Genomic DNA, 26,301 nt, shown 5'->3' with positions numbered 1-26,301 from the left:
AGGCTGATGACCGTTCCTCCACACATGGGTGGCAAGCCCTTTCCAGCCTCCGTGTGGTGTTTCAGCTCTATGGAGGTGCTATTTGTTCAACAGAAGCTTTGGCTTCCTATGTGCTCAGAGGATGGCAAAAGGCTGTTCTGAGGCTTATCCAAGCCCCAGGCTTATGGCACACGTTGTATCCACCTGCTCTTTTTATTTGTAGAGTTTCCCCTTCCATGATGCTCTCTGAGTCTCAGAGGCCCGGGAGGTAGCAAGAACAAAGATCATTATTCTTATGTCACCAGTTAGAAGCAATGGCCTTGTCACAGACACCTCCCTGACCACGTACGTGCCTTGTAGCACCCACTCGTCCCTCTCCTAGTAACTAGCCTTGATTTCTGTCTTGATGAATGCCATCCCTCACAATTTTTGACTGCAGAGAGGGCAAGAGACCTAGCCCAGGGCAAGCAAAGAATTCCTTCCTCTAAGTCAGAAGAACAGAAAAACATCATGGGACCTCAGCTAAGACAAGGAGGGCACTGTCCTTTCTAGGGTTTGGCATGGAATTACTGAGAAATAGAGAGCTTCTATTGGTAAATTCAGTCCGCGAACAAAGCCAGGCAGGACAGAGCGAGACGAAAAGACTGAAAAAGATGGAGAGAGACACTTCTCACCAAGTGTGTCACTGGATACAGCCAGGCCTGATGCGATGCACCACTCAGTCAGCTGCATAGATCCTGTCTGTTCAGTAGGTCCTGACTAGCACAGACCCAGCCTGCTACAGCAGGAAATGAACCAGCCAGGATTCACAGCCCAGATCGCAAACTATCATTCAAAGTATGAAGTTGGGCCAAGTGGCACTTGGAAGCTCATGTGGAGGTTTCCTGAGGCCAGGAGGGTTCCTATAAGTTCCAGGCCAGCCTGGGTGACACAGGAAGACCCTAACTCACCCGCACAAGGCCTTCCAATACTACATGCATCTTTATGACTCTGGAGCCAAATCTGACAGGCAGAGAGAGCAGTCCTGTCTGTCACCTCTGCTGACGCTGGCTGACCCCAGACCTCTGGAGTTTCCTGGGTGGAGCAGGCACTGTGACCCACCTGCTCTGTACAAGGGTGGTGAGCTGGAGGCCAGGAAACTGTCCACATGACAGAAACAATTAGTGTAAAACTAAACTGATATCCTAATGTTGTCCAGAGCAGACGAGAAGGTGGAAAGAAAGAAAAACAAAGGAAGACAAGTAAGCAGGAAGAAAGGCATGCTGGAGCCAGGACAGCCGTACTGTGAAAGAAGACACGAAGAGAAGTTAAAGTGCATGCCATCGAGGCAGGCTTCTAATGGTGGTGCACACCTTTAGTCCCAGTACTCAAGACAGAGGCAGAGGCAGGCGGATCGCTGTGAGTTTGAGGCCAGCCTGGTCTATAGAGTTTGCTTCAGGACAGTCAGGACTGCAGACCCAATAAAACAAAACAAAATCCAACAAAAAACAAACGCTGAAAATAAGTTCCATGAAACAACACCAAAAAGAGAAAGACCCTGGAGCCAGTAGAGATTCCTTAGGACATCTCAGGCTGAGTTCTGACAACACTGCTTCATCTGACAGCGATCTCGTGAAGTAACTACCAGGGACATATTATAAACAAGTAAACAGGAATGGGGACTGGGCTGGGACTGGGCAGTGCAGTCCAGAGTGCCCCCCCATGCTTCCTGCTCAGATGTGGCAGCACTGTGGGGTTACAGTGAGTATAATGGTTTAAACAGGCCCCACCCCCTCAGAGCCATACGATTTGTGGCATCTCCCAGCACATATCAGCTCGGGGAAATGCCAGTAGTTCCAGCGTGCTTCTGGGGACACTTTTACCAGTCTGGTAGTCAAAGCCACCTGAGTTCAACTGGGGCCTACCAGGCCCTGTCTGGTTCCAGCAAGAATAGGTGTGGGCTGCCCAGACCAGGGAGCCCATGGTAAGTGCACGGCTGGCCCCGGCCCCTGAGCTACTTACCGTGGTGATGAACCTGTAGAGCGGTTGCCTCCTTTCTGTGTACTTGACCGTGATGGGGCTGAGGTCATAGCGGAACCAGATGGCGGGGATGATGCGGCCCGTGTGACTGTAGGCAACATACTCCTATAGGAGAGAAGAGGAGAGTGATGGAGAATTACAAGCAGAGCCAGCCTCAGGTGGGTGGGGGTGAGGACTGCAGGAGGGTGTCCAGGCGGCTTCCTCTCATTCCTTCTCCTAAGGCCTCAGGACAGGCAGCACAGTGGGGCATTCTGGATCCCTCCAGCTGTAGGAAATGGACCAAGTTAACCTAGAAATGGCACCAGAACTGAGCGCACATCTGAAGGGTAAGACTGGGAAAGCTTTGGGCCTAGTCTGAGCATTTTCTCCTTGGGTTACCTGGTCACATGAAATCTAGTCATTTATTCTGTTGAGTACCTCCGCTGTTCTGGGATTCCTGGGGTGATGAAGCCCCTCCCCCAGCGGCATCAAGGCCGCCAGGTCAGGCTTGAGGAGACATCACTGTACCACTAACTTCCAACCATGTTCGTGTGTGTGTGTGTGTGTGTGTGTGTGTGTGTGTTGTGGGGGGGAGACTCAAGCGCTCAGGGGGCCATAAATGAACTGTCAGTTCTCCCGAGGCGAATCTGGAAGGCTCACCGAGGAGACATTCTAAGTCACACCTGATGGCTCAGAAGACATCCCGCCTGATGCGTGCGAGCGATGGGTACAAAGGCCACATGGGCTTGAGCTTACAAAGCGGGGCCAGCACAGAGAACTGGAAAGTGAAATAGTCAGCCCGCCATGGTGTCTGAGAAAACACAGAGCAATGACTAAACGGCCACCACAGAGCGAAAGTGACAGGTTATCTTTGGACCAGTCTCACCCACTCCTGAAGGGCTTGATTTTTCCCATCGCAGCCCTGGGGATCCAAGAGTTGAATGGCCCACAGGATCTCTTGTCTGGGCCCTTCAGGGCATGAGTTCTGAGCACACCTCTCTTGCTTATAACAAATGGAGATGAATGATGGTTACCCCAAGCCCCACTTGTGTCCCCTGAGCTGGTCTTGAGCAGCTGGCCTGATGATCCCATGGACCCCACTGAGTCCTAACCTCCCACTGGACAGCCACTTCCATTCATAGGACAGGCTGGGGCCAAAGCCACGGAGAACGCTGAGCGAGCTGTTCCAGCCATCGGCCCCTTGCCAAAGCCTTGAGGGCAGCGGCTCGGGGCAGAGAAAACTCTGCCTTCCCAGGGGCGAGCTGAGAGAGCAGGCTGACTGTCTGGGTCACAGCCCACAGCTGAGGGGTGAGAAAAGAAATGAAAAATAGCAGCAGTCGGCACCAATGACCCAAGTCGCCTTTGCAGGCAGAATTCTGAAAACACTGCCTCATCTGACAGGGATCTTGTGAAGTAACTACCGGAGACATATTATAAACAAGTAAACAGGAATGACTGGGCTGGGACGGGGCAGTGCGGTCCAGAGCCCCGCCCCCCATGCTTCCTGCTCAGATGTGGCAGTACTGGGGGATTACAGTGAGTACAACGATTTAAACATGCCCCACCCCCTCAGAGCCATACGATTTGTTTGTTGCTGTGTTGGGGGTTGAACCCAGAGCCTTGTGCACACTAGGCACGTGCACCACCGCTCTTCCACACCTGAGTTTACATCAGCCTTGTTTTGTAGTTCAGTGGATAAGCACAGTAGTTCAACCCACAAGTATACATTGTTGGTAACTGGAGGTGAGGCCTTTGGAAGGTGACTGAGTTAGATGAGGCCACGGGGGTGGTGGGGTGCCAAGGGCAGCTTCTGTGAGAACAGGAAGATGCTCGCTCCTAAGCTAGTGTGTTTGTGTCTCTCCGTGCCCTGCCAACTGCTGTGTGATGATACAGCAAAAGGGCTGAGCACAAGCTAGGGACAATAGCTTTGACTTCTTCTTCTCCAGTTCCACGAGATAATCCACTTCTGTTCTTTATATTATTACCTAGTCTTCGGGCTCGGTTACATTGCCAGGGAAGAGAGTAGGCTAGACGCCATCTGTGACATAATGAACGAGAGAAAAAAGCCTCCCCAGAGAGAGCTATGGATCTGAGCAAACCAGAGCAGAGGGACAAGCTTCCCAAACGGGTGAGCCTGGACAGCCCCGTGGCAGACGGACAGACTGGACAGATGGAGTGGGTGAGCAGTCAGGGGGCTCTGGAGCTCCAGAGAACCTCGTCCTAATCTCAACGTGGCAGCTATACAACTTTGTGATTACCTCTCTGTTGCTTGGTGACCAAATCTGTAAAATGGGGACAACAGCTCCCATTATCAGGCATGGTGACTGAAAATGGTAATGGAAGCAAGCACTCGAAAAATAGAGGCAGGCAGATCTCTGTGAGTCCAAAGCCAGCCTGGTCTACTGACTGAGTTCCAGGACAGTCAGAGCTACACAGAGAAACCCTGCCTTGGAAAAAAAGAAAGAAAGATAGAGGGAGGGAGAAAGAGAGAGAGAGAAAGAGAGAGAGAGAGAGAGAAGGAGGGGGAGGGGGAGGAGGAGGAAGAGGAGAGAAAATACACACAAAGAAATTGGTGATGGAGGCAGGGAGCTGGGGGGTGTCTAGTTCCTAAGTACTTGATACATGACAGTGCTCACCCCAATCATGATTACAGTCAACTGAGCTAAACACCCGTCATTTACTTAGGGTTTGGGTAGCCCTGCAACAGCGGAAACAGGAGAGTCCTGGTGGCAAACAGGAAACCCACCCACTGGGCTGGGGCAGGGATTTCCCCCTACTCCAAGTGCTTAAGTTACATTGGCAGTGCTGTTTCTGGAGAGGCCCGAGCCACTAACTGCAGGGTCATCTCATTTCTTTGACTCTGATGTCCCTCTGCTTCCCATTAGATCTGTCTGTCTCTTGTAGTGTTAGGGTCCTGGAACAGCCACAGCCACCTTGGTATGGTTCCCTGACTGAGCCAGAGCATCTGCCATGTGCTGATCAACAGGCACCTGAAAAAACCAGGACCAGAAGATGCCAGACCTGGGACATAAAGGGACAGTCCTCTGCCTGCTGTTTCAAACATATCACTTCTTATCTCCTTGTTAGAGTTTCTCCCCTGGACACTGAGGCCATCACAAAGGCAAGGACTAAGTATTTCATCTTTACCCAGACTAGAGAACAAACCTGGTAGGACTACCTATTCCCCAACCCCATGATACTCCTTTCAGCAAAATGCACGGGGGGCATTGCCTCTTCTCTCAGCCAGCAGAGGGCGCAATTGCAATGCTCAGTCCATTTACAGCCCACTAACCTTGTTGGCCACTGTGTACTGGTAGGAGTAACGTTGCTTGCCATTCTTGTCCTCATATACTGTGGGCACAATCTTCAAGATGTAGTCATGGGAGGCCAGGGCTGCAGGGAGTACAAAACAAGATGAAACGGGCTGGGCACTGCCAGGTAGGCGGTCCCACATGCCATCCTAAGCTTAAGTCCTGCTGACATTGCAGAGAGCTCTTCCCTCTTCTCTGGAATGCCACAGCCTGAGCATTTGCTGAGATCTTTGCACCTGCATTACATAAACATTTAATATTCAGAAATGGGGCAACCATTAAAGAAGGGTGCTGAGAAGGCATTATCTCCAAGAGCCAAGCCGTGAATCAGCATGGGGCCACGGGACACATTCTCTTTAACGTGTGACCACACAGAATTATCTAGAAAGAGCTCCAGGAAACGGAGCAGCTTCAAATATCCCTTTACCTAGACTCGAGAGACCAGCAGGACAGTATTCCTCACCACCCTCAACCCCCACGAAACTCTCCAGGGGGAAGGTGGGGTTCGAGAAAGACCCCATTTCATTATGGGCACTGTCTGCTCTGCATGCTTTTGTTCTGAAAATAAATGGGGCTCTGGGTTTCAGAAAGAAAAACAAAAAGAATCCTCCAGAAAGAACTATGTAAGAACTGGTCAATCCCTGAGGATGGGGGATGTGCTCAGTACACATGGCATTGGCTGCAGTCCCAGCATTGCGAAAATAAAAAAAACAAAATCTGATCAGTTTCTCTCTCTCTCTCTTTTTTAAAATCAATAAACATCTGACCATCCAGCCCTGCAATATTTCAACATAACCCTTCACCCAGCTCTCTCCTCTCCTCCAGCCTGGATGGGGGAGGTGCTGAGGATAGACCCTTTTACCCAGCTCTCTCCTCTCCTCCAGCCTGGATGGGGGAGATGCTGAGGCCAGACCTGAGTCTGATATCCCTGCCCCCAAATCCTGCACAGAGCCTGGTACTGAGTGGACAGCGGCAAATCTTGCTGAATGAATGAATGGACAGAAGGATGACTGGACAAAGGCATGAATGGAGAATGGATCGATCAGCTGCTGATAAGCATGAGGTAACTGGAACCAGAGCTGCCTCCCCGGGCATGAGGTAACCGGAACAAGAGCTGCCACAGCCTTCCCGGGCAAGAACTGAGCCCTGCAGACCTTGGGACGCCAATAGAGGCCCAATGTCTGTCCTCCTCATTCCTTCTAGAACCTTGGGCTGGGAACCATGGAGCTAAAATTACATGGAAACTGAGTCTCCTGGGTCCTAATGCTGGTCTCACCCCCCACAAGTCAGTGAATCAATCTTCAGATTCACATGTAAGGGTGGTGGGCATGGAGAACCTTCCAGACCTGACAAGCTCACTCCCTGCCTCTGACATCTCTCTAGGAAAGGGCAGCACTTCTGGAATCAAGCTGATACCCCAGAAAACTTGGAGAAAGTTCCCTATCCTTTAAGCTCTTTCTCATGCCTGCGACGGCTCTCAGGGTTGTGAGCTAGGAACCTGGTGCCAAAGGCAGACCCAGGTTCTCACCCTCGGAGATGCCCCTGTGATGGGCTCAGTATCTATAATTAAACCAGAAGGCCAAAGACCACCTTGAAGTTACATGTCTCAAATTTCCATTAACCAGGAATAAAGCCTGAAGGAATGAATGCCTTAGCAAAAAACACAACTGAAATAGTTTGTTATTTGTGTAAAACAAAGGCATTCTCATGTACACACATACACACACACACACGCAGACACAAATGAAAACTACTGTGCACACACAAATGTCTACTGTGTACAGAAGACCAGTCCACACTCCCACTGAAGTATAACATGCCAGATGCCATGGAATCACACTGCGGCTTCGCCTCAAGGACCAGGTATCACGAACATTTTTCCAAGTCAACAACACAGAATGGAAGCCAATGGAGACAGTTTGCTTCACCCGTTCACCTCCTGGTCTTTAGAACTTGGTACTGTGTCTGACCAACGGGCATCTGATGTCTGACTGCCAAACGGTCATGAGGCATCATGGCCAGCAGCTCCCACATTCCAAGATGCAGGTCCCTACCACACACTAGGAGTAATACTAATATGGTTCTTCAAGGTGACCCAGGGGACATTACTTTTCTTAGCTTCCTGTGTGTGTGCATGTATGAAAATGGACGCATATGTGTGCATGTGCATGCACTCTTTGGCCCTGAATAGAGATATAGCACTCTCTAAAATTTGGAGGGAGCCAATGACTAATTGGAAGGGTTTGGTCAGGTGGGGGAGGGGATGGGAGGGAAGGGGCCAGCTTGTTTCCCTATTGGCCCCCTATGGAGCTGGTTCCCTTAGAGTGGGTTCTGGTTCTGCCATCACTCTACGGGAGCCAGGTGACTACCTCCACTCAGTACAATGGCAAAGCAGTGATTAACAACAGTGATGGCAGCTGGTGTCAGAGCTTGGGGATATTCCAGGGCCGCTATCTGCCTTCCCTAGGGACAGGCTACCCTCTTCCCTCCCGTAAGACAGGGCAGCTGTGGGAAAGGAACGGTTTGAGGATATGACTTTGGTTTGCAGCAAGCACCTGACTAACCCTCCTGCCCCTCTGGCTACCATGTTCCCACTGTGAGAGGACTCCTCGGGGAGTGGGTTGCTCTATGCTGGGATACTCACGGTTGGAGGTGAGTCTGTCTGCTCCACCAAGAGCATTGAAAGCTCCATGAACATTCTGGACCTGCAGAGAAGCAGAGTGAGAGACGGTCCCTAAAGACTGCCATCTCCAAGCCTAGCCTTGTCGGTGGGGACTGGCCAGGGACCATCTGGCCACAAAGGACAGTGCAGCAGGGACTGGCTCATACAAAGGTCTGGGGAGCAAGAGACAGTGCAGGCCACAAAGTGGGCAGTAGCATGCTTGCCATTCTAAACACCTACTCTGTCCTGGCCACTTTGTGTCAACTCATTTATTGTCACTTAAAAATAGACCTCTTAGGGGGCTGGAGAGATGGCTCAGTGGTTAAGAGCACTGCCTGCTCATCTAAAGGTTCTGAGTTCAATTCCCAGCAACCACATGGTGGTTTACAACCATCTGTAATGAGATCTGGTGCCCTCTTCTGGCCTGCAGGCATGCATGTAGGCAGAATACTATATATGCAATAAATAAATAAATCTTAAAAAAAATAGACCTCTTAGCCCACTCTACAGACTAGCAAAGCAAGGCTTGGAGCAGCTCCCCAACTCATCAAACATCTGAGCTGGTAACTGAGCCAAAGTGAATTCAGTCTATGTCCCTAAGACTCTGCAGAGGAAACCCAGGTAAAGGGTCATTTTGTGTCACACTCCTTCCATGACCCTCCCAGCCCTCTGAAAGGTCCTGAGAAGAACCAGTTTAGGGGAGAAGAGTTGTGGTCTCCCACTGAGTCAGCTGTAGGTGACATACAAGAGTTATGAAGAGACACCCCCACGTGGCAGTAATCAGATTGTCCCCAGGCACAGGCTGCTGGAGAAGTGGGGTAAGAAGCACATTCCCCTTCTCCTTCAAGGATGAAACCAGGCCTACTGCAGAACAAGTGTGCCCGGTATGTGGAGCATGTCACTGGGTCCAGTGAATGAGGGCCGAGCAAGCAGGTCCTGCAAAGATCTGAGCCTGGAGACTGGGCCTGACAGGTCTGTGGGACCCCAGGGAAGAGGGAAGGGAGGGAAAGCAAGGCAGTAGGAGGGATCAGCTCCTGCAGAGAATGCTTTAGGAGCAGCAGGCAGGTGATATAACCCTCAGGCTGACCCCACGAGGCTGATGCTTGCTGACAGTCAACAGAAGTACACTCTCTGCACATGGTCAGAGCAGGGTAGGGCAGCGGTATGTCCATCTGCTGCCTTGGGACCGCAAGTGTGAAGACTTGGTTGTTCCTGAACCCCGAGGATGAAGGTGTTGTGGTGTGCCCTCCAGCCTGGAAGAGTCACACCAGCAGGGACCACCTGACCAACATGTGTTAAGACTTGGCACACAGTAGGGGGCTGACAGATGTTTCTGAGTGAACAGAACACACGGATTGGCTCTAATTCCTGCAGAGCAGAGGGTAGCTGGGGTCCTTTGGTTTTGTGCCCACATGCAGCCCCAGTCTGCCCTCTTGCCTTCTCCCTTGCCTTAGCCTGGGTCCTCGTCCTCCTTGCTCAGGTTGTATCCCTTCCCTCACCTTCTTGCTTACAGTCTTGCTTCATGGATCCTTCTTCCTCATAATAGATGTATGTTTGGTGTGGCAGTGGCCTCAAACCATCAGCAAACCCTTCACCAACCTAGCATAGGCCTTCCTCAGGCAAACCCAGTTCCCTGTTTCCCTCCTTCAGACAGATTCCTTTGGGCTTTTAGCCAGCTGAGAGGAGTCATCTTGGGTGACACAGGCCTTTGGCATTTCATGTCTATATGTATCATTCTGGGGTCACAGACACATGCTGATTAATTGTTCTAAAAAGTCCGCTTGAGAATCTGTTCATATAAAAACAAAGGGCTGGGTATGGCATTGAATGGGCCTTCGGACAGAGGGCAACATGTCTGATGCTCCCTTCCTTGGGCCTCATGTCAACGAACATCATGGCCTGGCCATGTCTGCATGGAACAAGAAGGACGTCCTCTCCATAGTACCATGCTGGCAGGATGCTCTTGGTTTCGGAGACCCCAGAGCTGTGAACTAAACAAACTTCTGTTCATTAAACATCACCCGGTCCGGGCTGCCCAGTGATAACAACAGAAAACGGAACGAGACAGCTATGAGGGGAGTGGGCCGAACCCCGGAGTCCACCTCCCTCCTAGCCCCGGTTCCGAGTCTGAGCATCTCGGTCTGCTGTGTGGTTGGTGGCACCCCAGAAGACAGGACAAAGAGGAGCCGAATGAACAGTCGCGTGGGTGATCCTCAGGGAGGAACCCCAGTATACTAGCTCACAGCCATATCACCCCGCCCCCCTGCTCACCTGTAGTGTATCCCCAAAGGAGAGCTTGTGGATGATATGTGTCATGTCCGGGTTCTGTGGCTGGGCTGTGGCACTGTGAGTGGACACGTGGAAGTTGCCGGGGACCTAGAGGGAGAAAGGCAGGTTTCATGTATCTGGGTGGCTGTCCAAGGGGGTTGGCTGCGAAGGCTATATGATCTCCATGGGACTGGGACTCTGACTTGTAGCATTTCCAACTGTGTGACTTTGAAGAAGACTGGTACACTCATAGAAGCTACCGGAAGAGGGTCAGGGACAACCCAGGACAAGAGTCCATGTGAAGTATCCAGATGGGCACCTGACAGAGCCTGGACTCAAAACGACAGCAGTTCCCACCCACTTCTATGGATTCAGGGTTTGCTAGCTTAGCAGTTGGTGGGGGTGCACTCTGAACCAGCAAGCGACTTCCTCGAACTCTAAACAAAGCTCACGTCTACTTAAGTCGACCTTGTCACCACAGACAGGGAATCCCAAGAGACTGACTTCAGTGGCCTTGACAGACTTCCTCTTCCTTTCCCGAGATCCCCTCAGAGGATCTCAGAGTAACTTCTATCCTGGTTCCCAGTGTCTGCTCACCCTTGCTTCTCCCTACACAGACCCTTCCCTGGGGCTGTGAGAGAAAGTTTGTTAAATCTTACCTTTGATCTTGCCACACCTCAGCCCTAAACCCATCCAGGCTTCTAACCCTGAGTCTACTCTTTAAGGTGGTTTGTTACACAAGAGTTCATGTGCTGGGGGTGTGGCCTCACGGCGGCCATGAGCATCGAGGCAGGACCTCTATGATGTGGGACCCAGTTGTGGTGGTGATCCTTAGGCTGCTAAGGGACACTGAGCTCAGAAGGCTTCTCGTGGCACCTAGGTTGGTTTTGGAAAGAGCAAAGCTGGCCTGTCCTCTCTCGGGCTTCCTGTCCTACCACAGCATCCTTCCTTAAGGATCCTTTCTGTCACGTGTCCATCACTGTGACATCCACTGAGAGGACTTCATCACAGGTCAACTGATGGGCTCCTGATCCTAAGCTTTCACCCACTAGGGCTGAATAAATATCATTTCTTTATCCACTATTGCCTCAGTATTTCACTACGGCAATGGACAAACTGAGTGAGCCAGCTGAGCCCAGGTGCTCCAGGGACATATCTGGTTACCGGTCTCACTCAGGCCTACTTCTAAGCCTCATCAATGCCACTCTCTCCTCTGCTCACCACCCCTCAGCCACCTCCCCGTGGCACTGGGAACAGTGTCCTGTACAGCCCACCCTGGGGCCTTTGTGTCTGCCACTTCTTCCTGGAATGCGTGTTCATTAAGCTTCCCCACCTCCCTTAGCCCAGTGCTCAGGCTGAGGAGGGCCCCCAGCTCTGTTTTGGTTATATGTTCGGGGAGGGCTTCCCAGGGGGAAGGACTCCCTTGTGCAGAGGCCATAAAGCCTGCATTTCTCCGGAAGACAGGGAAGGGTCTCACAGCAGAGACAGCAGGAGCAAGCAGCAGGTACACCTGATAGGAAATCCTTGAACAGAACAGGGTCAGAGAGGGCAGCTGTAGGCAGAAAAAGCAGGGGATATCAGGCCATTTAGCTAAAATCCCAACTGCCACACTGAAGACCCAGGGTCTTCCTTAGTCCAGCAGCCAGGGAGTGAGAAACATGGCCATTTCCTGGCATGTGACTGCCCACCAGGGAGCTTTCGTTCGTGCCCTGTTTCAGGCACTGGGCTGAGGACCTTCAGTTGTGACAGCCTGTCTTCAGCTGTAGCTGAAGCTCATAGATCCTATGAGCCACGGCTGAAGCGGGCAGCCCGGGGAGCTGGGGGTGGCTCAGGAATGGCAGCTCAGGAAGGTCTCTAGAACGAGCAGAGCATGAGAGTGGCCTGCCTCAGGGGCAGAGAAGAAGCAGGTCTCCACCCATGGCACTTGGGCTCCTGCCGATTGTCACTCTGTGCCTCGGCTCCCCATCAGAATGTGGACGATGACCACAGAGATTTTGCGAACAACACAAGTGCGTGGGCACGTGGGATGAACATGCTTCAGGACTCACACGGCCTTAGGGCCCTGGAAGGGCGAGCAACAGGGGCGAGGAAAAGTCGCTGCTCCTGAGGACAATTTCACGCTTCCTTTCACAGCGTAAATAATACCTGGCTTTATTTCCATCACAAAACCTGCACAGGGCTAGGGTGTAGCTCAGGAGAGATGTAACTAGGCGCCTACGTCAGGAAGAGCACCTTGCCTCATATACATGAGGCCTTGGGATCCATTATAGCACCAGGAAATAAAAAAAGCCCCTTTTACATGATATCATCAGAACTCCTGAGACTGACAGTGTCCCATCAGATTCTCTGGGCGGTGGGCCAGGCCAGGCCCGGCCCAGTCAGACAGCCTTGGGTTTGGGGACTCTGCCCCCAGGGTTAAGAGAGTGAAGAACGCTGGCTCCTGGGTATCTGCCACCCGCTGCCAGCCCTTCCAGGCTGTGACTCAGTAGCCCGCTCCACTCCACACCAAATCTATCACTGGGGTCTGAGTCACACAAGCACACACTGAGCCGAAGAAACAGAAGATGACGCTTTTAGAACCTGTGACTTGGGCACCTACGTCACTGTCTCAGATGGATTTTAAAAATATATAGCTGGAGTCGGGGGCCCCCCTTCCCGGGGCAGCCATGATTAGCAGGGCCACCGGGCAGGCTCTGCTAATGATGCAGGTGAACTCTGGCATCTGGCTGTTGGTGAATTTGCTGATGGGTAGATAAAGAGGCCATGTCTACAGAGGGTCTATAAAGGGGACAAGCCTATGTCTAACAATGGGAGACCAGGGAGGGACAGCGACTCTCCTTGTCCTCATGGCAGGCTGTCACACTGGTCATCTTTTATTTATTTTATTTTTTTGGGGGGGAAGGGGAGGTTTTGAGATAGAGTTTCTCTGTGTAGCCCTGGTTGGCCTGAAACTCGTTCTGTAGACCAGGCTAGCCTCAAACTCAGAGATCCCCTTGCCCCTGCCTCCTGAGTGCTGGCGGCATGCACCACCACTGCCTGGCTTACACTGACTGTCTTAATCATACAGCTCCAGAGAATAAGACCCCAGGAAGGGAGAGTGGGCAGGGTCACGAGAGCCTACATTCTCCAAAGGGCTGGGTGGACAGTGGTCTAGACTGTGCCTGAAGAACATGGCCACTCTGGTCATAGCATATATAATACAGATGTTAAAGCAGTAGCCACAGGCAGGGCTCAGGGCCCAGTGGCCAGAGTGCCTGGGCTCAGACCTAGCTGCGGTCCCTCAAATGCTACTTGATTCCTATGCTTTAGTTAAGGGCCAGGTAAGAATCAACTGGACAGTGGCCACAGTACAAAGACTGGTTGGTGCTTTCACAGCTGTCCTGGCCACCATGTTGTTTCTCTGGCTCAGAGAGGCTCAGTTTCTTGCATGTTTGCTGTTCCCATGCAGTGTACAAATACACTTACACTAAAGTGATGTTAAGCATAGGCTGACAAGGGCAGGGCAACAGCCTACTGATGGGTTACAAGGTAGGGGAGGAAAGGGCGCCCATGCCTGTCCAGTCATATCGTGAAACATTTATACAATGATTCGGTCATGTGAGGTAGATAACCCTGCCCCCTTACAGACAAGGGAACCAGAGTTTGATACACTAAAACACCCATATTCCTTAACCAGGACACCAGAGTCAGGCTTTTTTTTAAACAAAGGTGGTTGGTCTGGTTTGAGAGGCAAATTCTGATCCACCCGGAGCCAGCTGGGATCCACAACGCAGTTCATGCAAGGAAGTGGAGGATGTGTCTGCCAAGAGGTAGGCAGTGTGACATCGGAGTTGTCAGGAGTGCGCATGGTCAAATGCAGGAGACCACATGTCACAACTGGGAAGTGAGTACATGTGCGCACGTGCCTGGGAATCTTCAGCTACCACCAGCAGACACCCCATAGCCCCCCCACAGGGGGATGGATCACCCATTCCCCAACGCAGCCCCTGCTTCATTGACTAGATTATCAAAGTGATGTGGTTTTTGTCAAGGATTTTCCTGAGTGTCGGCTGCTGTCATTCTCAGAGTGGCAATGTGTGTACAGGACCTTGACGTTCTTTACAGCTGCAAAGAGGGGATGGCAGCAGCTTCGGGTAACGGAGTCATGGGTCTAACTAACGCTGCCTTGGTTTTTTTGGATTGTATTAACAGCTGTAGGAAATGCTAAATTAGCTTAGTAAAAAGAAAGATGGGACTTAATCGACAGTCTTTGGGGTGTCTGCAGATAAATCTGTACTCTTTCAGGTTTTTGTGGACCCCAGGCTTATAACAAGGCTTTACACTCTACTCTCTTCTGGGAGACCTTGTGGTCCTTAGAGCTTGGTGGCAGGAGTCCTGGGATTCAGGAGGCCGGATGTAACACCTACAGTTCTGCCTCCCTCATACTCCCAAGGCAATGCTGTTGGGGGTGCCCATTCAGAGTGTCCCCAACCTAAATCTATGACTTCCCACATCACAGTTCATTGCTGACGCTGACTCCCACAGGAAGGCCTGTTGCCCAAAACTCTCTCCTTCAACCCCAGAAACATGTCTCCGAATTCTGGCTTGACATTTCCCTAGAGATACTTGCTGGGAGTCAACCATATCAGAATTGAGGAACTGACTCCCAGACCTCCCACAGAACCTCTTTCCCAGGCTTTCTCAGCTGCGAAACTGCTGTGGAAGCAGGAACTTAGCAGGGTCTTTGGGGCCATGGGTGCCTTCTGTGCCACCCCCAGGTCACAGCTTCAGCTCTGGGCTTCCCCCATCCCCAGGTAGCCCACACCAAGGGAACTATCTACTGGGCTGACCGGCAGATGTCGGGCAGTGGTGGACACGTCCTGGTCTACTATCGCCACCTGCCTTGGCACCTCATCTGTTATGTCCCCAATGTAAGGTGCGCATTACAAACCCGGAATGAGCGGTGGGCGTTTGCTCATTTACCCAACGTGAGTTTTGTGACATGGGTGATGATGCCACTGTGACATTATTGCCATCATAGCTATCACCTCAGGTGGCCTTTGGGCCACTGCTTGCTGGAGAGGAGCACAAACTGGGACTCGAAGGCAGGTCTTCTCACCTCCCTCCATTTCCTCCACTCCAGCAAGGTGCAGACCCACCATCAAGGGCCTGAAATCCCAGGGAGTCCAAAGCCTACCCAGGCTCAGAGAGAATTATCAGGCGGTCATGTGCTGATTCTCAGCCTGCTAGGGGTTCTGTTGGGGTCAAGTGGGAGGGAGCAGGAAAAGGACCCAGGCAGGGTCTCCGTACCTTGTTGATGCTGAACTGGCCCTCGAAGCGGCAGCCTGCTCCATTGTTCAGCGGGATCTTCATGGAGTTGTCGATGTGGCCCACTTCATGCCTGCCCATCTCATCTTGGATGTCAAGCCCGACCACTGTGGGGGGCAAAGAGAGCAGTCACCCACCCCCACATAGAACAGGGACCAGCCTACTTCTGCAGAAGCCCTAGTTAGCCCTCCATGAACACAATGCCCAGGTAACCCAAGGCTACACAGAAAGAAAGCCAGCAGAGGAGAAAGTGGCTGCTTGGCTCAGAGGGAGCAGCATCCAAAACAGCCCCCACCCCCAGTCACAGCGTCCCTACCTCTGCCTGAGGCTAGCAATGAGGGAGGAAGAGCTAGGAGGAAGCAGGAGCTAGAACAGCCAAGGATGCAGGGTTCCGGGTGACTGGGCTGCATGCAAGGCCCAAGGAATGCTATGGGGTAAGAGGCACCACAGGGGTCTGCCACTTGGTCCGCCCCCTGGATCCTCACTGGGTCCTCACTGGGACATGACTCAGGAACTCATTATCCTCAATGCCTCAGTTTATCTTTCTGAAATATGAGGTGATAAAAATTGAACTTTCAACTGGGCAGTGGTGGCAAAAGCCTTTAATTCCAATGCTTGGGAGACAGAGACAGGCGGATCTCTGTGAGTTTGAGGCCAGCCTTGTCTACAGAGAGAGTTCCAGGATAGACTCCAAAGCTACAGAGAAACCCTGTATCGAGAAAAAAAAAATGACCTTTCGGTGGAAGAGTATGTGGACCAGAGTTAACAGGCATGGCAGATTCTCAGCACAGAGTCCGACTGGCGTCACGTGACAAGTTCTTCACCAATGCTAACACTTGCCACACCTGACACTCTGGGGTACTCGGTGAACAGGTTCAAGCATCTCTCTCTCTCTCTCTCTCCCCCCCCCCCCCCCGCTCCTATTCATACCTTCCTTTACTCAGTGTCTGTAGCTACCAAGTCCCAGCACTAGAGTGGCATCATGGGAAGAGTCAGGCTATACCCTCCAGGTATATGAGGTTCTTTAGTCCACCCATGGGAGGTCTGTGGCCCCCCAATGCTCATCTTGACTCCAGCATGGCTCTGTAGCCTCACTGTGACTCGGCTTTTGTATTCTAACAATGAGCAGGCTTCTCTACTGTGTTCCTTGACAAGGTCTCAGTGTGCCTAGGGAGAGAGGCTCTTGTCTACCTTGGGAATGTAGCGAGCTTCCTGGCAGGCACATCAAAGGACCAGAGAAAGAAGAGATCTCTTAAAGTAAGCTATTTTAAAGACAACCAGGCATAGAGAGAAAATGGGAACAGCTGCGTTCCTCAGTGGGCGTAGGGGAAGTAGGTGCCAGCCAGTGTGGAAGGGCACGTGACAAGGCCATCAGAGATGATGCCACTGGTCTGTAATGGAGAAGGCTAAAGAAACACAAGCAATCCCTGCCTGACTCAACAGTTCCACGTGAAGCCAGCTTGCAGAGACACTCGTGCTTGGACATGTGCAAGAGGCCACTCTGGTCAGCCTTCGTGGAAACTGTGACAATTTGAAGCCACCAAAGTGCCTGTCAAAATGATGGTGGCTGATGGGTCAGGTCTGCTCTGTGATGGGAAGCAGCAGGTAGAGAATGCACTGACTGGCGTGCGTGGAGAGGCCGGCCCTGGGTCCCCGGAAGGCAGGCTACCTAAGCTCCCTGTGACTCAGTTACAGCAGGTTTGCTCTGGATACCGGGAGACTCACGACAGCACCTGCGAGGTACTGGGCACGCTAAAGAGTTTTTCATAAGAATGCAGGACCTGAATATTCCTGTGTAGAAGATGATGTTATAACTGTCCAGCCAACGTCAAGGGAAACTGAGGCACAAAGAGCTCACAACTGAGAAGCAACAGAGCTTGCACAGGAGTCAGAATGCCTTGCTCTGAGCCTGACCCCAGGCAGTTGGCCAGAACACAGGTCTTGGTGGTAAAATCGCTGGTTATTATTTCACTAATAGTCTAAGAATCTTAAGAAAAGCTTTCTCTCTCTCTCTCTCTCTCTCTCTCTCTCTCTCTCTCTGTGTGTGTGTGTGTGTGTGTGTGTGTGTGTGAATTTCACAAAAGTTCTACAGCATCTAGAGTTCTAGCTATCTGAGAAAAACACAGAAAGTAAACAGGATACAATACCCTGGTACCGAGGTCTTGGGATGCTTAAACTTCCCCCTGTAAAATGGAGGGATGTTTGCATTTTGGTCTGGCATCCTCTGGGTTACTCACACAGCCCATTGCAATGCGAATGCCATGTAAGTAGCTGCCATCCTTTGGACCAGGTCTTCTCAAAGGCCCATATGATGGAGGCTTGGACTTTAGCCTCCAGTGATTCAAGAAGGTGGTAAACCTTTAAGAGTAGGACCTAGTGGGATGTCCTTACTGTGACTAGGCTGTACCCTGAAGAAGACAGTGAAATCACTGCCCTTTGCCCTTTCTCGTTTGCTTCTTTGACTTGAGGGGAACAGATCTGCCCACTACATGCTCTCAACACACTATTTGACAATGCTCCAGCCAATCACAGACTGAAACATGCAACACCCGGTCCCGGCACACCTTTCTCTCCATATGCTGTGGTCTCTGGCATTTTACAATATGACTTCCTGTGTCACACTGTTTAGGAAATAACGAGGAAAAAAGTCTGTACGTTTTAGGGCAGATGCAACGTATTCTCTGAAAGCTTTCGTCCTGTGGCTGTCGAGTCTATGGGTGTGAAACTGCACACATATAGTGACTGTGTTCATAGATACACGCACTAAGAGGGAAAAGAGTCCTCCACTGTCATCACAGGCTGCTTAGCGGGCAATGACATACTTAGGACAGCAAAAAGAAACACCGAATGAGTACTTTCGGATTTCTAAAAACGTAGCTGTATTTCCCTCTGTGCCAAAATTCTACCTTATGCTAAGTAAGCGCTCTACCACTAAGCTACAGTTCTGCATTTGGAAGGTGGATCTGTATTAGCTGCATCATGAACAGTAATGTCACTGCCACGACACATTTACAGGGCTGGGGACGGAACCCGGGGCCCTCACGTGCCAGACAAGTGCTCTAACCCGCTCTGCCCGAGACGAAGAACATTGTTTTTGAAGGCAGGATATGAGATGATACCTGTAGTATGACCTCAGCCATGTTTGAAAGGCACAGAAGGAAAGCCAGCGGGACAGAATGATGTCAGAATGTCCACAGACCCTGTCATCGGGTGGTGGAATTATGGGTGATTTCCTCTGCTTCTCTGGGTTTTCCGATGATACCAAGATGAACATGCACTTTTGTGTATAACAAAGGCTTTTTGTGTGCGTGAGCGGTACCAGAACCCAGGGTCCCAAGTACGCTGGGCAAACCACTGAGCGACACCCTTCCCTGAAGGTCTTTGAAAGAAAAGCCATTGTGCTGGGCTCTGGCGGGTTCAAGTCGTAGCCCCGCAGAGCTGGCAGGACCCATGGGGAGCAGATCACAAAGACTGGCGCGGGCAGCAACCAGGGACTTTGGCCTGTCCTGCCCGAAGTCACACTGTCTGGATCTGGGACTGAGCCTGGAGTCACATCCCCTCAGCCCTTGCTCTGCCGGTCTAGTCCTCTGCCCTGACTAAGAATTTCCCTGCTTCACAGATACAGCCAGCCCCCAAAGGAGAGGCTGCCAGATAAATTATTTTTGTAAGAAGAGAGAAGAAAAAAAAAACGAAAGCATAAAAATAAATAAAAGTGACCTATTTCAACAGGTCCCCTGGCCCTGGGCCCGGTGTGGGCTCAGAGCTGTGATGTCACTCTCACCCAAAGCAGGAACAGAGCTGAATGTCTCCCTGTCTCCGTCTGGGCCCACCCAGTGTTCTGTTCTTGTGGGCTCTGCTCCTGAGCCATGTCCTGTGATCGGAAGGGAGGGGCGGGAGGAGGCTGAGGAGGCTACATCAGGCTATGGACCTGGTGGGGCGGAGGGATGGCTAGAACCATCACCGTGGAGAAGACAGCCCACCACCAGTATGGCTAGGTACCATCTCACGGGAACCTCTCGTGCTAAAGGGGAAACTGAGACGACCATAGTCAAGAAACTGAGAAGACATATAGTCAAGGTTCGTCTGGGAAATGAGATGGGGTCTACCTCCAAACCAGGCTTTCATTGTGTTGTGTTTTACAGAAATGACTTCGTCTTGATTAAAACAGCAAACAGAAGAGACCTGAAGTGAAGAGGGGAGATACCAGGAAACCCTCGGTGATGGCGTCGCACCGGCTTCTGCAGCTGTGAGCTGTGAGCCTGGGGCTTGGGGTCAACAGGCATCTCCCCGCAACTGCTCAGGAGGCCGTATAACTTCCACAGGAACCATCCTGTGGCCATCAGCCACTGGTAGGGATAATAACAGCCCTGGTCCACTGCTAACAGATGAGGCAGCTATGGTCGCATGCAGGATGCCAGCCTCAGACCGCACCTCAGCTGCACACACATCTGACCTCATCCCCTTGGCTGGTCTGGTCCCATCCCTTTCTCCCTTATGGCTTCCTCCTCTCCATAAGCCACATAAGATCTTAGGCTTTAACAAACCAGAGAGACTTCCCCACCCTGTGCCATCAGCATCAATGCAGCTGCTCTACAGAGGTGCATGAGATGTCTTTGATTCCAGAAAACCTCCAGGAACGTAATTATATTCGGCTCAAAATAATAATAATAATAATAATAATAATAATAATAATAATAATAATAATAATAATAATAAAAAACAGTGGGGGCTGTCATAGTCCACGTGTGAGTTGCAGCTGGCAGCATGCACTTAGCGTGCCCCAGATGGCTCAGTGTGTCTGCACACAGATCACCTGGGTGGCTAACTGGAACAGAAGCTATTTAGAATACTCACATTCACAGTGCAAATTGGGTAAACTGATGTTGAGACTGACGTCAATTTTGCCTCCGCTGTCCTTGTCTGGGTCATCGACGTAGAGCTCATTCACCCTGAGGGATAGACAAGTACAGAAGCCCGGACTGAGATGGAAACACTAACCCTGCCCATAGGGGCTGGACAGCCAGGAGCCACCTCACTTGGTGGCCAGTACTCAATGGTTCAGATACCCACGTGGGTACAACAGCATGCACGTGTCCAGGCCCCAGGAGGTAAGGCTCCAGGTTCAAATTCACCCTCCAGCACAGCTTTACCAGGTAGGAGGAGGGGTCTGGTAAGAACATCTACATCTGTCCAGATTCAAGTTCAGATCCCGGCTCCAGCACTTCCTACACGCCCCTCTATAAACCCATCTGTCGAGTGGGGACAACACTGCTCCTTCCTGATGGGGTGGCTGAACCACGAAGTGAGAAACAGAGTCTTGCTATGGTACCTACTGCCCACTCTTGGGGGGCTGCTGTCATCAAGTGTCACGAAGCTAGAGGCCTGAGCAAAGCTCACCACATACTCACACAGCACTTCCTCTCCTCTCCACCTCTTCCACCCTCATACAGGACCCCTGTGGCTTCTTCCGGCCCGGCTTGCTAACCTAGTTGTTCCCATCTCAAGATCCTTCACGTGACCACAACTGTCACGTTCGCTGCGGCATGCAGGGCAGCACAACCATAGACTGCAGGGGCGAGCAATGAGACTACTCCATGGCCAGAGCTACAGGGGAGGTGGCCCCTGACAGCCGCACCACCTTGCGGCTAGCGACAGTAGCAACACACATTTATTCAATAGTTTGGGGGGCATCTACTGCCTGTCGGGTTCTAGAAATGGTGTGAAGACATATAGTCTCTGCGTTCATCAGGCTCACCGGCAGAACGAGGCCGCGCTTACCTCCTAGATAAGCGCCACAAGGAGACCTGCAGGTCTCTAAGAGGGGGAGGAGGCACGGTCTCAGCAGGGGGAAGGAGGCCCCACAGCCTGTGCTAAGGCCTGAAGCAGAGAGGGACTGGGCTGGCAGGCGGACTGAAAGAGGGTCGTGCCACATGCAGTGTGAGAGCCCAGGTGTGGTGACAGGACACAGCTCAGGCAGCTAACTTGACACTGAGCACAGCCACATGGTCAGGCTTGTGCCTCAGCAGGTTGGAGGCCTGGAGGAGCCAACATATACCAAGGAGACCAGAGAGTAGGCCACAGTGGTCCAGAAAGCCTGGTTGCTGGGAGCAGGCAGGGTGTGCTGGTGGACACACCTGGGGGATGGGTCAAAGGAGGCTCGTGAATGGATGGCTCCAGTTCCTCCTTTTCCATCAAGTCAGGGGCCCTTGAGCGCGCAGCCGAAGCAGTAAGGAGGGAGATGGGCTGTGTCTAGAGGCCAGCTGCCCAGATAACTCCCCATGGGAAGGGGGAACCCCATCTTTAGGTTTGGTCTCAAAAACTGCTCAACTGAGCAGTGCGAGAGAAGGTGGGTGGGCTGCGCTACAGTCATGGGTGGGGACCAGGGATGCTGGCCAAAAGATAGGAAGTCACAGATGACAGGAGTCCTGCTGTTCTACTGTGCAGGCTTGGTGACTGCAGTAACAGCACATTGAAGGTTTGGTTTGGTTTTTTTCGAGACAGGGTTCCTCTGTGTAGCCCGGCTGCCCACCTTGTCCCTCTAGTGCTGGGATTAAAGGTGTGCACCACAAGCTCCTGGCAAGAGAAGATTTTGAAATGTTCTCTCACAAAAGCATAAATGTTAGCAGGCGGTGGTGGCGCATGTCTTTAATCCCAGCACTTGGGAGGGAGGCAGAGGCAGGTGGATCTCAGTGAATTCAAGGCCAGTCTGATCTACAGAGTGAGTTCCAGGACAGCCAGGGCTACACAGAGAAACCCTGTCTCAAAAAATAAAAAACAAAACAACAAGAAAAGCATAAATGATTAAGGTAATTGGTATACTAACTAGATGAACTGATCACTTGGCAATTTATTAAAATGTCACCTCATAGCCCATTTTGGCAATTAAAATAGGGATGAAGAGGTGGCTCTGTGGTTAACAGCACTTAGAGTTCCAGGGACCCAAGTTTGGATCCCAGCAACCATGTTAGGCAGCTCACAATGCCTGATCACAATGCCAGCTCACAAGAGGGAGCTAATGCCCTCTTCGGACCTCTATAAACACCTGCACTCACATGCACATACCCATATGCATGCATGTGCGTTCACAATGTGCACACACACACATACACACACACTTTAAAATGATAAAAATTCTTTTTTTTTTTTTTTTTAAAAAAAAGGTCATAAACAAGCATTTGAAATAACCCACAGTTAGATCCCTTGGGTCAGGTTGAACTAGAAGAGGACTCCCAGGTAGCCCTGTGAATGGCTGGCTATCTTGTTAGGGAAGAACAGACCAGGGCCAGCACGTGAACTTTGTTTTTACTAAGACCTCATCCAATGTGATACAGCCAGTGCTTAACTAACAAGAACTGTGGCTCAGGGACACAGGCACAGACACTGAACACCCAGCTCATTTTGCTGGGCAGAAGGGAAGAGGGGGTTCCCCTAATCAAGGAAGCCAAATATATGCATTCACGCCATCCTATCTGCTCCCGTGCAAAGTCCTCATTCCCATTTTAAAACCAGGGAACTGTGGCTCAGAGGAGGCGCAGTTCAGCCCGAGAGCACACAGCAGAACGACCGAGCCGGAATCTCAGCTGAAGTGTGCCTCATGCCCAAGCCCCAAGTTTTCCAGGGCTACCCAGCTTCCTCTTCTTCTTCTCAGTCTCTAGGATCAAGGACAGGGCACGGGATGTGGGCAGCGACTTGGAAGTTTATCCAGGTAGTGCTCAGGGTTCTGGCAAGGATTGTGCAGAACCAGTGGGCAAGGAATGAATAGAGCCATGTGAGATTCAGTCAGATCCGGAGGATCCATTTCCGCCCGCTTTGTTCCTCCCCGACTCTTCAGCACCTGTTTCTACCATGGTCTCAATTCCAAAGGATTAGCCATCAGTCTAGTAAGAACATTACTGTGTGATTAACTGTACAGCGGCCAGGGCATGGGCATCCCTTCCCAGTGAGGCACCTCCAGGGGCGCTCACCTTTCCCACCTGGTAAGACCTAGACCTCTGCCCATCGCTGAGGGATTATGGGGTGAGGTCATTCCCTGGCAATCCTGGGAGATGACCTCAGCAGAGTGAGGCAAATCCCAGGTGTGGCTCAGGTGATCTCACTGCCCCTGGGGAGGCTTCTCCCAGACAGGGATCCCTGTCTCCTAGCCAGGAGAACTGGAGTGGTCAGCTGCCAGGGCTGAAGGGCCCACAGCACAAAGGGGCTGAGGTGCCTGAGGGGAGGATAAATACATGGCCTGTGGCAGTCTGGGCTGGTGGTTATGTAAGGCCAGAGCCGGCTGCTTCCCCTAGCTGTAGTATGTATATGGTTCAGTCGCTTGCACCGCCTACTGATGAGGTCAGCAAGGCTGCCTTCTGTGTCCAAGGCAAATGTTCCAGGCCGGCTAGTTTCCTGCTACCCCAGGTGCAGCCTCACCCACAGCCGCCCGTGCAGGGCTGCCAAGGCTGCCAGGCTCTAGAAATTAGCTCGCCTCAAAGAGAAGAAACATTCTGTGGGTACACTACGGTTTAGGGACTCTAACTGGCCCAACACCCCACAACCAGCTCAGGACATGAGAGGGCCTGTGGGCTATCCTCGGGCCTCTGTCACTTTAGAAAGTTGAGGGACCTGGGACAGGGGGCTTCACTTCTCCAAGCCTCAATTTCCTCATCACAGCAACTGGAGAAGTCCCAGGTGAAGTTTAAAATAAGGAACTTAATCTATGACAACAGAAGTCTGAAGAATGGTGGGGGGGCGGGGCAGGTGCAAAGGAACCTTCTAGATGGCAGAAATCTATCATGGCTCAACTAAGACGATGCCTGTGAGGGTGAGATTCCCTTATGCTATAAGTCACACATGGTTCAATAAGAGGAAACCAACGAGGGAAGGAGGTGGAAGAAAGGAAGAGAAGGGGAAAGGAAATGAGCAAGAATTTGCAACAGCTCTCAGGGCTACTGGAGGGCAGGCTGAAGCTTCAGGCTTGGGGGTGGGGTAGGGAGGGGAACAAGGACGTCTCTCATTTTCTCTCCAGGGCTGACCACAGGCTCTGCTTGGCAGAGAAAACACAATGCTAAGGAGTGCCCAAGCTGCCAAGGTTGGCCTTGTGGCTATAGTACTGGTTGACTGACCTTGGACAATGAACTTTGTCTTCAACAGCCTCAGTTTCCCTAGAAATAAAATGGGGCTTTCACAGCATTTGATCTTCCATTTCTATGGGGTTTCTATCTTGGGTTCAACCAGTTGAAGAACCCCGTCACTGCCAAAAAAGCCCCCTCAGAAACAGGAACTATATGAGTCTATATGGGATACACTATGACTTCTTTCCTTGCTCCTTAAATAATATGGAGATACACCCATATGCACAGCATGCACTGTGGGGTAACACAAATCATCTTGGGGGGATCTAAAGTAAACGAGGAGCAGCACATGACATGAGAACTCCACACTCTCTGCAGTCCCGGCAGCCCTCAATGATTCTGATCTGTCAATAATGGGACGGCTACGGTGGCCAATGAGAACAAGAGGAGTGCTGGGCACAGTCTTACTACAGACCGGATGCTCAGTCTCTAGTCGTTATCTTTATCATGAATATTAACATTTCATGAGCTGAAATAACGGGGACACTGATCGTCTCCATTGCAAAGTGTGGGGGTGAAGGCCGAATGCACAAAGCAGGTAAGCAGGGTAGCACAGCCCTGCCTAGTGTACTCTGCCGCACAAAAAGCTCCGAGATGCTCCAGCTCTGAGCCCCAGGCCGTGCCGGGGACAACAACGGGAATTTGAGGTGGCATCTCCTGTAACACAGCAAGTCAGTGCTGGGCAGGATTACCTGTCTTCAGTAAGGAGCACAAATGACTGGCTGAGATCGCACAGCCTGCAGGAGGATGCTACCAAGGGACTCAGTGTCCTGCGTTTTCCACTGGGTTACACTGTCTGGAGAGGACGGAGTCCCTGGAAAGCAGGGCATCCCCCCAGGAGGCTAGTGATGCAGGTGCCACTGTCTTTTCTGATAACCTTCAGATGGGCCACGTTAGGGCCTCAGGGCCTATGGGATATGGAGGCCCTTAGGTCCAAAGGCTTCCTGCTCTACAAACCTCTCTCTATTACCTCCCCCTCTCACACTGGAGTAAGCAATAGTGTCTGAACTCCCCCACCAGAATGAGGACTTCTAAGCGAGTTCTGTGGAATGAAACAAACTTGGGGGGGTACACAGGAGAGTGTGGGTGTAGGTTCTCAGGAGTCCCAGGAAGCGGAAGGGTGTTTGCTGGTGCAGGAGTGGGGACACATTCCGGGTGGGGGACACCAGCCAGCGCAGCACTGTATGGGCCTGAGTGCATGGGGAGGAGGTGGGTGAGAATTCGCCTTGTAGGGAGCGAGGATGAAAGGGTTGGGAGGTATTGGGGGGATGGGGGGATGTAGGTGGAATGCAGGCGAAGGCCTTGAGAGTCTAGGTTGAGGCGCGAGTCTGATGACATCCATGGAAACAATTTTATTTGCTTTTAGAAGAGCACTTGAATAGTTGGGATTCCTGCCCAAGGTTGCTGGCCTCCAAGTCTAACAATCTGATCAAATGGAAACTTCCATGCAGTAGGGAGGCTGCAGTAAGAGGTAGGGAGCAAGCAGGAGGGGGAGCGGGGTAGGCTGACCAGGAAGCCTCAGAACCTTGGCTTTTAAATCCAGATTTCTGTAGTGCAGGCGAAATGACTGCCTACCAGAAGGATGCCCTCCCCAGCTAGCTGCCCAGCAGCCCCCTTCTCTTCCTCTTGGGAATCATCCTACCCCTTACCTGAGCCTGCCACTCAT

At 51.6% G+C, this 26,301-nt stretch overlaps 1 protein-coding gene across 2 annotated transcripts in view; it reads right to left on the bottom strand.

Moving 5' to 3' along the window:
- The window catches only part of Ergic1 (endoplasmic reticulum-golgi intermediate compartment 1), a 99,643-nt gene that overhangs the window by 13,491 nt on the left and 59,851 nt on the right, over window positions 1-26,301 (bottom strand). For both annotated transcript variants that reach the window (XM_085694834.2, XM_048436040.3), the window contains exons 4-9: window positions 20,380-20,474; window positions 15,508-15,632; window positions 10,222-10,326; window positions 7,933-7,993; window positions 5,270-5,370; window positions 1,981-2,103 (exon numbers count right to left, since the gene is read on the bottom strand). In XM_085694834.2, the coding sequence (XP_085550960.1) occupies window positions 1,981-2,103; window positions 5,270-5,370; window positions 7,933-7,993; window positions 10,222-10,326; window positions 15,508-15,632; window positions 20,380-20,474 (610 nt within the window). The remainder of the gene's footprint in view (window positions 1-1,980; window positions 2,104-5,269; window positions 5,371-7,932; window positions 7,994-10,221; window positions 10,327-15,507; window positions 15,633-20,379; window positions 20,475-26,301) is intronic.

Source organism: Myodes glareolus, chromosome 9, assembly GCF_982192425.1.
Source record: "Myodes glareolus chromosome 9, mMyoGla1.1, whole genome shotgun sequence".
In the NCBI taxonomy this organism is placed as follows: Eukaryota; Metazoa; Chordata; class Mammalia; order Rodentia; family Cricetidae; genus Myodes; species Myodes glareolus.
Note: the sequence above shows the minus strand (reverse complement) of the source record. Positions and strands in the feature narration are given on the sequence as shown.